The 12610-nt window shown below is 47.6% G+C and overlaps 1 protein-coding gene across 5 annotated transcripts in view; it reads left to right on the forward strand.

The window, feature by feature from the left end:
* Nucleotides 1–12610, forward strand: part of DIS3L2 (DIS3 like 3'-5' exoribonuclease 2) — a 386722-nt gene that overhangs the window by 336824 nt on the left and 37288 nt on the right. For all 5 annotated transcript variants that reach the window (XR_009009011.1, XM_007184723.2, XM_007184727.3 and 2 more), the window contains one exon: nt 12255–12334. Coding sequence is in view for 4 of the 5 variants with exons in the window: in XM_007184723.2 (XP_007184785.1) it covers nt 12255–12334 (80 nt within the window). In the remaining variant the exon portion in view is untranslated. The remainder of the gene's footprint in view (nt 1–12254; nt 12335–12610) is intronic.

Consider the following 12610-nt stretch of genomic DNA (forward strand, 5'->3'; position numbering starts at 1 on the left):
ATTTCTGGTATAGTAAGACCTATATGTCCCAGGCAGGAGGGTCGCAGCAAAAGCTTGAACGCTTAAGAGTGCTAGAAAGAAAACTTGTCCAGTGCTGTGGGCAGTTATTCTAGAGGATCCCCAAGGTCCCTGTGAGAGCCTCTGACTGTCCCCTGAATTCCAGCCCAGAGCCCCTAGAGAGATTATACAAAGGTTGGAGAGAAAACAGATTTCTCCTTAATGAAAATGTTCCTCTAAGATTATTGTGAAACTTATTTTTTTAACATTTAACATTGTGTCTAGTTTCTTAAATGATTTTCAACTATGCAAGATTATCCAAGGATTCTCTATTACCAAAGCTGATGTTTCAGTTAGCAAGGCAAATAGAAAGTCTGTTCATTTTCCTTCTTGCTGGATCCCAGCCCTTTCTAATATCCTCTACTAACCTCTTTAATTTTTTTGATCTTTGCATTTCATCTTAGCTGTAAGCTTCTTTCTGTATTTTCTTTAAAGTTCACAATACCCATATGTTCTTTGGTCTTTACCATAGTTAGAATGGTACCTATTCGATTGATATAGTGTTCAAAAAGAAAAAGGCTCTTTAAGACACTAGTAATTATTTTGGATGAGAGTAGGAACCTCCCTCTGGTAACCCCAGGTATGGGCCTCCTAGGTGTCCCTTCCAGATTGTTCTGAGCAATCCAGTAAGCGTTGTCAGGTCAACAGGCATTTTGTGACTGGATGGCCGTGGCCAGTGATCTTTTGCCAGGAGATGCTGCTAAGCCCACTGCTGCAGCTTGAAGGCTGGTTGCAGGAGGAGGACAGTAGGGCAGATTGGCTGCCCCAGGACCAGAAGGGACCTTAGAATGTTGTCCTGGAATATGTTGTCTAGACGTCTGGCCTCATCTGGGAGGAAGGAAGCACAGTGGGCATGGAATCAAGTCATGAACTTTGACAGTTGCTCTTGGCTACGTAACACAGCATTATGCAGGGGAATTCTTCACTGCCACCTCTTTCTCATTAAAAGAGGTGAGCGCTGGTCCTCCTAAAATCTTCAGAGCTTTTCTTCTGACAGATATAGCAGGGACTTATTATGGATGCTTTCCTCCAGTAAACCTAGAAAGTATCTCACATTCATCCGTAAAATAAACCACAAGGATGACCATAGAGGAACTCAGCTCCATTTTACAGGTGGGAAGGCTAAGGCCATCAGAACCCCACACGATCCTGGAGTCTGGGGAAGAACAGAGACAAGGCCAGAGCTGCTGGCTCCCAGCTTGGGGTTATATAACTCCTTCAGCTCCTCAAGTCCCTGGAAACTGAGGCCAATTCCCTGGAAGATCATTCTGTTCTCTCCTGTTTTTTCAAGAATAGAGCCAGCTTGATCACTGGCTCTGAGGCATGTATGAGAATGACCCGTTTTCTTTCTTCCATGAACTGAATGCCTACCGTCATGATCATTGTTTAATCAAGTTGTATTCGAACTTGCCTGGATCTCATATTTTTATGTATGTTTGGCTTATATTTTGAAGAACCTTATTTTATTTATGTATACTCTCATCTGTTTCCAAAAAGGATTTGAGAAGACTTGCAACAAAGGAAATAAACAGTAAAATGAATACAGTAGAAAGAAAGACAGAAAATCAGAGCCAAGGAAAAGAGGCAGAAGTAATAGGACATCTATAAGAGTGAGCGTAATTTCTGAGGCTGGGCGTCATATTATCTGACTTCAGTATTGGAAATGCAGAAATAGCTTCCTGCTTTGTGGGGAAGAGACAGATTTCATAAGGTTACTTCTTAGAACAAATCTCACTGAAAGTCAAGGGATACTTTTCCTAGCACTAAAAGCAGTTTCTCACATGAGGCTTGATATCGGGGGCATTAAGTGTTATAGTGGACGGATTTTTACATTTGTGGCCAATGAAGAAGGAGGTGTTATAAGGCTATTTCTTAAAATAAACTCGGGTGAAAGTTGAAGGATAAAACACAGCTTGAGGAAGGCAAGTAAGCTAGTGAACAAGCTCATGTCATCTACAGGTGTCACTTCCCTGTAACCTAACTTGACTCGAGGACAAAGCTTAGACCACCTGCCTGAGTGAGCAGATAGCCTGTCACTTAGGCTGCTTCTGACACATTTCCCTTGTGTCCGCTGTGCGTGTGATGGAAACTATGTAGCAGAGGTGCTGAAGTGGGAGGCTCTGGCAGGTGGACATTCTCCACTGTTGGGGGCAGGACCACAAGCTTTAGAAAGTAGGTGGCTAGGCTGCAAAACTGATACATTCTAAATGCCAGGAGACCCAGACCATCTCTCTGTAAGATGCACAGCCACCTCCATGCATGTGGAGGGGCCATATGCGGTTCCCACAGTCAACGTGGGCACTTCCCTGTGGAAGCAGCTTTGGGCAATTCCAGTCCCTGAAGAGTGGTTGGCCTGAGCCCTGGAGCTCTGAGCAGAGATGGCTCTGGTCTGGTAATGTCCCAACACGAGTCACCCTCTCTGGCTGTGAAAATCCTCAAAAATGCTCCAGCTCTGAGTGGGTCGAGCACATCGGTTGCACCATCCCTCTGCATGCGACACGTGCAGACTTGCTCACCATGCTTTGTGTTCCCCATTGCCATATTTCTCAGGAATTTGAGGGGTAAAAATGTGGCCCAGTGACCAGGGAAGGCCTGATCAGGAAAGCTGGGGCAAGGGAACACCTGTTCTGCTAACACAGGTGCTGGGAAGGGGAATGAGTTCTTCTGTGCTGGTCTCACCCAGCGATAAAGGCAGAGGTGCTGCGGAGTCATGGCCCGCAGAGCTCTACTGCCCTGGCCTTGCTGGTGAGCCACGAAGTAACCCTCAGGCAGGCGGGCAGGAGGAGTCGGGGCTCTTCTCTCCCGGGACTGGCTTGCTGACTGAGGCAAACCCAGGATGAACCAACCAGGTTGGCCTCTGTGACTCCTGACTAAAGAGCAGCCTTCCCTATGGACTGACCATAGCTCTGGAGACAGGCGGCTTTTCTTCTGAGCGAGTAAAACTTCAGCACTGAAGAATCCTTGACCTGTCATTTTTAACCTTAATGAGGATAGAACGAGCCTCTGGAACAAGGTGCAGTGGAGTCAGGAGAAGTGGCTTTAAGTGAAAACACAGCTGTGGGGTTTACAGACGGCGCTGCAGGGAGGCGTCATCCAGTGGGAGCGGCCAGCCTCGCTATAGACTTTCCAACACTAATGAATCGGGAACTCCATGCTGAACAGGATTTAGTTTGATGGGTCCCTGTGCCAGCAGATGGATGTATTTTTCTTGAAAGACCAAGGTGCCAGAAATCTCCATGATTACGTTACTGGAGCAAGGTTCTTTTCTGTGGTTTGTGCAGTTGAGCGTCAGGGCTGCAGGATTCTCTTGCTCTTTCTCACTCTTATTTTTTCCAGGTCAGAACCAGAGCTTGGGGTGGGGAGGAAAATCCTGCTGAATGAGCAAGTTCTTTCTTAAAAAGCTTTCTCCAAGTCCAAAAAGACTTCAGTGGACTTAGGAGAAAGAAACTTAATACATTGCCATAGAATCACTGTGAACCAAGCGAAAGCCAAGTGCACAGCATCTTTGTCTTATAAAAGAAAGCAGAGAGGAGATGGAAAAAAAGAAATAATGCTTAGGAAATCCAAACCAAACAACGAAAACTAAAGAAGAGAAACTAAAGATCACCTCAGAGAACGTGAAGATTTCCTTCTAATAAGATTTTTCAATTGCAAAACCAAGGCTCAGGTAGAAGTAACTTTTCTCTTCTTTTTAAGCATGCCATAAACGGCATACCTGAGATGTTTGAACTCTGATGGGGTTTGCCACTTTCAGCTTAAGGGAGACTTGGACACCCTGCAAGACCAGTGGACTGTGAGGGGAAGAGTCAGCCGCGGAGACGCTGGAGGCTTCCCAGCCTGGTCCTTGACCTGCATTTGAACCTTGGTCCTAATAGCTAGCAGATTGAAGCAAGCTCACTGGCCTCCCGGAGAGCCCATGTTGGTTTGAACTAGAGCAGTGCTGGCCACAGAACCAGCACTCTGCTTTCACCAGCTACCTCTCTCCTTACTCCCCTGTGAGAGGAACTCGGAGCTGGGTCGTGGAGGTTGCCCCCGGTCAGTCACAGAGCAGCCTGCTGAGAGGGGAACCACTCTCTTATGCCCGGCCTGCAAGTGCCGTCCAGGCCATGGCCAGAAAGAGAGTCGGTTGCCTGCCAGAGGTCATCTTGGAGCTGTTGTGGACGAGACAGGCAATTGCTAAACTTCTTAACACATCTCTTACCCTACCAAAGTCAGGCCAGCGTTTTCGAAAGCACCAAAGGCTCTGAGCTGGTATGACTTAGCCGATGGAGTTTAGTACCAAGTGGCCTGTGTGTATGTTCTCCAGGAATGTGGCTGTTTGGGAAAGCCAGCTGTGCACCTGAGCAGATTAAAGGCCAATTTGCTCATTAGCCCAGGGGAACATCTAGCAAGCCACCCTCAGCCACCTTTCCTGTCCCGTCCCATTACTCTTTTTCAGTCATTCTTATGAATGTAATCTGGCCCATTGGCTTCACTGGGCTGGTGTACAGAGTAAGGTCATGCTTCCTTTAATGGTTACATTAGATGACTCCATGGACCCCTCTGCTGCTTAGCCCGGGGCGTTCATTCTTCCCCTTAGGTTCCCCTAAAGGCTCTTCCTCAAGCAATGTCTGAGAACCCTGAGGAAGCCTTCCTTAGTCCTGAATCGGTCGTTCTTATCGCTCACCTGTTGTCACCAGCTGGGAGGATGGCCCTGTGGCCTCCCTTGCCTCCCTCTCCCACCCTAGACCCGGAGGGGCTGCAGGAGGACCTTTTGCAGACCTACCAACCCCCGTAGGGCCTCCACCCCCATGTTCCCACAGCCCGTGCGGCCCCTTCCACTCACCCCCGCTCTCCGTCAGCTCACCCACGGTGCCGGTTTCCCTGAGGCAGGAGGGCTAGGTCAGAAGGGGTCCCAGCAGGAGTCTCACACTCTAGCTGCCCAGGGCCTACCCTCCTCTCTGATCTGGCCTGAGCCCCTGAAAGCAGAAGCCTCTTCTCTTTCCTGCTTGAGAGAGATTGGCTTGTCCTTTGTCCAGAGGAAAGGCTTGTCTCTAACTAGACCCATTTAAAGGCCTCCTTCCTCTGCTGCGAGAGGCTGACAGAGCAGCTTTGTTACTGCCTCGTGGGCCCTTTGCTGCCTTCCCTCCTTACCCAGTACCAGGAATGCTGTGCAGTTGCAAACTGTCCTCCCAGGGAAGAGGTTGGCTCGTAGCGGGCTCTTCTGCTTGACATGGCAGCTGCCTCTGGAAAGGGAAAGCCGGACGTCATGAAGTCTTGGAGTAGCTGTCATCCTTGCAGGCCAGCGTTCCAAGCTGAGCCACTCTGTGGATGGACCCCTGTAGGCCTTGATTAGAGCCAGCACTGGCACAGATGGCAGCCTGTAGGCCTGTCTGTTTCCTTGCCACGCTTGGCTCATGGGATGTAATCAGTAAATACTGTTGAGTGAAGGACCGAGTGCCTCTTCATAGGCACTGGCAAGATGGGAGCCTCTGGGCACCGAGAGGATTTGAGCCACTGCTTGTAGTCTGGTGGCACAGTGACTGAGGGGTGACACACGTGCGGCAGAATCTCTCTACAGAAGTGGGAGTGATTACAAACTCGGATGAAATTGGGTGACTTTAGGAGCTTGCAGGGGAACATGATTCTGTGCCTGTAAATTTTTTTTAATTAATTAATTAATTAATTTCTGGCTACGTTGGGTCTTCGTTGCTGTGCGCGGGCTTTCTCTAGTTGTGGCAAGTGGGGCTCCTCTTCGTTGCGGTGCGTGGGCTTCTCATTGCAGTGGCTTCTCTTGTTGCGGAGCACGGGCTCTAGGCGTGCGGACTTCAGTAGTTGTGGCACGTGGGCTCAGTAGTTGTGGCGCGCAGGCTCAGTAGTTGTGGCACATGGGCTCAGTTGCTCCACGGCATGTGGGATCTTCCCAGACCAGGGCTCGAACCTGTGTCCCCTGCTTTGGCAGGCGATTCTTAACCACTGTGCCACCGGGGAAGTCCCTGTGTCTGTAAATTAAATGACTGGAGCAGTTAATTGCTGACAGGTAAACGAGATGCTCCAAATCTCTACTCTGCAATTCAGCTCAGCGACATGCTTTGGGCACCTGCTGTGGACAGAGATAAGGGCACTGAGTGCCCAGGGTACCTGGTGAAGCTACCCATCCCGAACCCTTGGACTCACTGGGGAGAGCGGCCCTGCCTCCAGTTACCAGAGGAGGGAATAATAAAAGATCCACTTTTACAGAGAGACTCTCAAAGGATGTGTGGGATCTTGCTGGGACAGACAGGAAAGGCTCCCCTGGAAGCAGTCGTGGCACAAGGAGGGGCCCAGAGGTAGGAGAGTGCACGGCATGGTCCAGCCTCATGCAGTGAGCTGTGCAGTTGTAGAAGGAACGCACGGAGCTTTGCAGCAGGACGACGCCGGGGCGCTCTTCCCTGTCTGGCAGACTCGTGTTTCTCCTTCAAGATGCCCGTCCTCTGCCCTGGGGCCCCCCCAGGTTGGCACACCCTCCTCGGCATTTGCCACCCCACCGGTCCCTTGGTCACAGTCCATATTTGTTCACGTGGGCAACCAACCCCCAGAGGGCCTGGGCCGTGTTTAATTCATGGATATATTTCCGACATATAGACAGCAGGAAGCCATCAAGGTCCTTACAGATGGAAGTGTCATCAGGCTTGTGTTTAGAAGGATGGCTCAGCTGTGTTATGGAGAGTGGATTAGAGAGAGCAGAGCCAGGGGAGTGGAGTGTGTCGGTGTCCTCGAGAGAAATAATGAGCAATTACAAAGAGCGGCCGAGGCCCGGAAGGCTGGCAGAGACCGGGCACGGCTCCCTCGAGGCCCTGGCTCTACTTTTCTCTGGGTCTTTTGAGTCTGCTTCCTTTGTGAGTTGGCTTCATTCTCAGGCTGGTAGCAAGCAAGTTGCAGCAGTTCTGGCCCTCGTGCCCGGAAGCACCCAGCAAACACTGGCCTCCGTTCGATCACATGACCATTCCTGAACCAGTGCCTGGGGCCAGGAAATGCCATGCACTGACTGGCTTGGGTTCCCGATCAGTTACTGAAAGGTGTATGAGGTTACCTTAGAACCGCCAGGCCCAGCCCCGGAGACTGGATCTGCTTCCCCTTGAATCCCCTGGCCTGGGGTGGGAGGGCGTATAGCTGAATGAAACTAGAATACCATTAGGAAGGAGGAAATGACTGCTAGACATGCACTTACGTCTGCTGTGGGGACCAGCTGGACCGATTCATTCACGTATTGAACCGTGCACATAGTAGGCGCCTGCTCCCACACCCACACGTACCTACACACCTGCAGGGACACGCTTTGTGGACTGGTTTATCTGGGCAACATCATCTCATCCTCCCGAATGAATATCAGACCTCTCATGGAGGACCCCACACCCCACCCCAACCTCTGACTCTCCATTTCTCGACTTCTCCTTGGATCTTGTGATTGACTGTTCCATCTCCAAGATCAGACATGGCCTACTGTCTGACCACAGCCTCCAGTGCCCCCCACTTCCTCACCCAGTGACTCCCACAAACCCTCTCCTTGACCTCATGGACACCTCGGAGGCCAGTATAGGCCACTGGTTAGCAACATGGACCACACTTCAGTTCTGCCACTTACTTGCTAATTTACTTAAACTTCTCTGCAGTGTAAGGATAGGAGCCAACCTCGCAGGGTTGTTGGGAGGATTAAATAAAGTCACACGTGAAAGGTGCCTAGGACAGAGGACGTACCCAAAAAATATTAGCTCCGTACAAGACATCTTTCACCCAGACTCTTCTGTTTTCTTCCAGTCAGTGCCTTCCATTTGTATTTCCTGCCTGCTTCCCCATAGAGTCCCTGATCCATCTGTTACCAGTATTATACCTCTACTCCCTTGATCCCTCAAACCTATTCTTCCCTCAGACCTTTCTGGCAAATGCTCAGCTCTGCACCCACCTACCTTTCTTCATGCCAGCATCTAGGTTGTTAGAAAAAAAATCATCTGGGCAGATGGTTGCTATGGTAACTTCAGATCCTGTGGCCTCAGCTAGACCCTTAATGCTCCCTGGCAATCCTTATGCTCTTCTCTGGTCAGCTGTTTCTCCTATTCTTCAAAGAAGCAATTTCAAACTTTCATCATATTCCTCCAACTTCCGTTCCTTCCCTCACCAAACCCTCCATTCCTTGCAGATAATTTGGCCTCCCAATTCTTAGAAAAGAACAATAATCAGGCTGGAACATTCCAAGCCACCACCATGCCCGCATACCCCCCCCCCACCAAATCCATAGATAGACCTTCAGCCCCACCCCGCCTTCCCTACTGCTGCAGTGAGAAAGGGTCTTCACTTGCATGTTGGATTCCAACCCCTCCTGTCATCTCAGACACCTCGACTCCTCACTTATCTCTCTCCTGTGTCTTCAACCCCTCCCTCTATAGTTCCTCCTTCTATCAGCATTTAAACCGGTCTCTGTCATCTTACAGTCCACTCTCCTTCAATCCCACATCCTATTATCCAATCCCATTCCATTCCATTCATCTTGGCTCTTCCCTACGACTCTCTAATTTGCTGAAAGAGTTAACACTCATGATCCCCATTTCCTCACATTCTGCTCATTTTTCAACCCATCGCACCCTGATCTCTGCTTCCACCACTCTCCTGAGAGTTCTCGTTGCTAAATCCAACGGATTCTTTGTTTGGATGCTTGTTCCTCTCTTAACTTGACCTCTTAGAAGGATTTGATGCTGCTGAGTGCTCCCTCCTTAAGACATGTCCCCGCCTTGGCTCCTGTAACATCACAACTTAGAACACCGTGGTTACTCCTTCTCAGTCTCCATTGTCCAGCTCTTGAATGTAGCTGTTCTATCGAAAACCTCATTTTTACTCAACATACTCTCTCGGGACCATCTCATCCACTCCAGTGGCTTCAGTTGCCATCTGACTTCCCATCCAAAGTTTCCCAAACTTGTACCTCCAGGTTACAGTCTTGCTCATAAAATTCAGAATTGTTTATACAGCTGCCTACTGGTCATCTCCACTAAGATACTCTTAGGCACCTTAAAATCAGCACTCCCGACCCTGCTATTCCTCCTTATCACGGGAAACATCTACCTGGCTCTCCAAGGCAAAGAACCTTAGACATTGTCCTTGGCTCCTCTCTCTCTTGCAGAGTTTATTATCTCCAGGCCATCACCAAGTCCTACAGTTCTGGTAAGGTGGCAAGGACATAGGTTCTGGTTGAAATTCCAGTTCTAATTGTGGTTTGAACAAATTACTTCACCTTTTTCCAACTCAAGTTCCTCACCTGTGAAAAGGAAATAGTAATACCGAATTCACATGGCTGTGGTTACGGGGGACTTCTCTGGCAGTCCAGTAGTTAGTACCCTGCGCTTTCACTGCTGAGGGCCCGGGTTCGACCCCTGGCTGGGGAACTAAGATCCCACAAGCTGTGCGGCATGGCCCCAAGAAAACCCAAAAGCATAAAAACAAAAAAACAAAATAAAATAAACAAAAAACCAAATGGTTGTGGTCAGGATAAAGGAAAGCCCTTACTTGGTAAGCTTTCAATAAATATGAGTGTTCTTCTGTCCCCATTTCCTCTCTCCCCATCCCCATCACCTCCTCTGCTTACTCACCTTATTGTTGAATTGGTGTATATATAGTTTCTTGACCTTGAGAATCCCCCAGGAATGAAGTTTCCCATAATTCCTTCATGACTAAGGACGACAGCTTATATCTCATCATGCTTCTCGTAAAGACTTTGGAAAATACAAAGAAAGTAAAGCAATCACTGTTGCCATTTTGATATCGTTCCTTCCAGCCTTCTATGCATTCTTTGTTCTTTTTTTAATGTAGTTTTTTTTTTATATAATTGAGTACGCATCCTGCTTCTTTTCATCTAATCCAGATATTTTCCCAGGTTAATAAAAATTCTTCATAAACAGTTTAATGGCTGCGTGCTATTCTGCATGTGACTACAGTATGGTTTATTTAACTATTTTGCTATTGTTGGTTTTTTAGAGTCTTTCCAATAAATAATACTGAGGTAAACAGTTTTGCCAAAAAAAAAAAAAACCCACTTTTCCTCCTATGTTTATAATAATTTTTCTAAGCCATAAATTCATAACTTGAATCACTGAATTGAAGGATTTGAAAATTTCTAAGCAGTGCAGTCTGAAATGGGCTAAATGAATATAGGCCTTACCTTAACTATAAAGAGGGAAGTAAAGAAAAAAGGGTTGTAATTAACAGATATTTTAAAATAATTGTTTTCTGTTTTACCGAAAGAGGGCTTGGAAGATCCAAGCAGTGCTCTGTGGGGAAAACATGCCTTTGACTTGAAGTTCCTGGGTCCATGATGGTAAAGGAGGGCTTGTTTCTGTTTTTGTATTTTCATCTGGGTCATTGAGAGGACAGGCCATTCCTACAAGCTCGTTTCCCTCTAAGGAAGAGAAAAATCATCCAGCATCTAATGATGCATATCATTAGTTGTGTTAACAGCCTTGCAGTTAAAAAAAAAAAAAAAAAAGTTATAACAATGTATCCTCCTAATGTGCAGTTAATTTTAGCTAAAACTTCCCTGGTGATTTTAATTTTTTAATTTAATTTAACTTATTATTAGTTAGTTTGTTTGTTTGGCCTCGCCGTGCAGCTTGAAGGATCTTAGTTCCCCAACCAGGGATTGAACCCGGGCCACCACAGTGAAAGCACCAAGTCGTAACCACTGGACCGCCAGGGAATTCCCTCCCTGGTGATTTTTAAACCCAGTGAATTTGTAAATCTAGTAAATGACCCTGCATTTGGAAATGTTAGAGCTGCCATAGCCAACTGGGCTCTAGCAAGACACACACAACTCACTGAGCTCGGGCTTCCCAGCAACTCCCGAGCACTCCCCTCAGAATCCAGAGTGTATTACCAGATTCCTTGTTCCTGATCTTCCCTAATCAGAAAAAGCTGATGAGTGCCTCAAAGTTAACATGTCCAGGACTTCCCTGGCGGTCCAGTGATTAAGACTCTGTGCTCCCATTGCAGGATTGCAGGGGGCACGGTTTCGATCCCTGGTCAGGGAAGATCCCACATGCCTCGTGGCACAGCCAAAAAAATGTTAACATGTCCAAAACCAGACTTTGGACTCTCTACCCATCCCCGCATTCAGTCTTCTCACTCAGCAATGAAACCACCACCTGCCTGGTTGTTTAAATCAAAACCTTGAACCATCCTTGATTTCTTCTTTTCTGTCCTCACCACTCCCCAACACCAAATCCATCAGCGTATTCTGTCGATTCTACTTCTAAAAATTCACTTGAGATCTCAAATTGTCCATTTCTCTCCATCTTGCCCACCTGCCCTCTCGTCCCAGCCCCCATCACTGCTCACCTGCACTACTCGGTAGCCTCCCACGGGGCTCCTACTTCTGCCCTCTCCTCTGCAGTCTTTTCTCTGTGCAGTAGCCAGAGGGATCCTGCTAAAACTTAACTTTGGTCATGTCATCCACCCCTTCCTTAAAACATGTCACAGGCTTCCCTTTGCTAGTAAGGTAAAGGCCAAAAACTCTAACATGGCTGAGAAGGTCCCACGTACCCTGCCCTGGCCTTCCTCTCCAGCATCATTGCCCACCATTTCCCCATATACATCCTTCAGTTCCTGCAACTCCTGCACTGAGGGCTCTATACATGTTATGTTCTCTGCTGAGGAGGACCCTCTTCTCTCCCCATCCATCCTTTCCACAGTCTAGGTAACCCCTCCTTCCCACTTTCCCAGTCTAGGTCAGGTTATTTACTTCTAAACATGGGAAACATGGGAGGTTTTTTCCTTCTTTAGAGAACCTATTTCAAAGTTTCATATATATAAAAAAAGTTTTTCCATTCATCAGCATAATTATGTGATTGATGTCTGTCTCCTCTACTAGACCATAAGATCCTCTCTGCTTACTGTTCACTGTTCTTTCCCCATCAGCTAGCTCAGTGTCTGGCACAAAGTAGGTGCTTAATAAAAAAAAATTGGTTGCATGCTAACTGAAGAAGTTAAGTCCTGGTAACTGTCGTCCTTGACAACAGTGTCCTGTAAGGTGCGGGCTCTTCCCAAAGGGGGCAGACCCAGGTTCTCCATAACACATCATCTTGAGGGAGTGTGATTTCGCTTGTCATGTTGTTGTTGTTTTTCATTTCAGCTGTCAGAATGAATAGAGCATGCTACCTAAAACTTACTCGTTTTTCTCTTCTCTCCTTATTCAGCTAAAGCTTGCTTTTACTCTGGACCACGAGACAGGATTGCCTCAAGGATGTCACATCTACGAGTACCGTGACAGCAACAAGTAAGTCACTCTGTGGGAAAGAGTGTCAGCTCACCATGTCCTGCAGAGGTAGCACCCATAGTCTTCCTTACACTGGGCTTCCCTGACAAAGGGATTGTCAGGAAGGGAATCACACTTTTTGTGACTGTACTAGAAAATAGCTGGCACAAAAATATTTCTCCTGTAAAATCTCTTTTGCCCTTCAACATAGGACTTGGAATACTTGTGTAGGAGCAGGTGTAATGTATTAGAAGTCTGTTTCAAAGCAAACCTTCCTTTCCAGGCTCCAGCTCCTCT

This window comes from Balaenoptera acutorostrata, chromosome 8 (genome assembly GCF_949987535.1).
Source record: "Balaenoptera acutorostrata chromosome 8, mBalAcu1.1, whole genome shotgun sequence".
Classification (NCBI taxonomy): Eukaryota; Metazoa; Chordata; class Mammalia; order Artiodactyla; family Balaenopteridae; genus Balaenoptera; species Balaenoptera acutorostrata.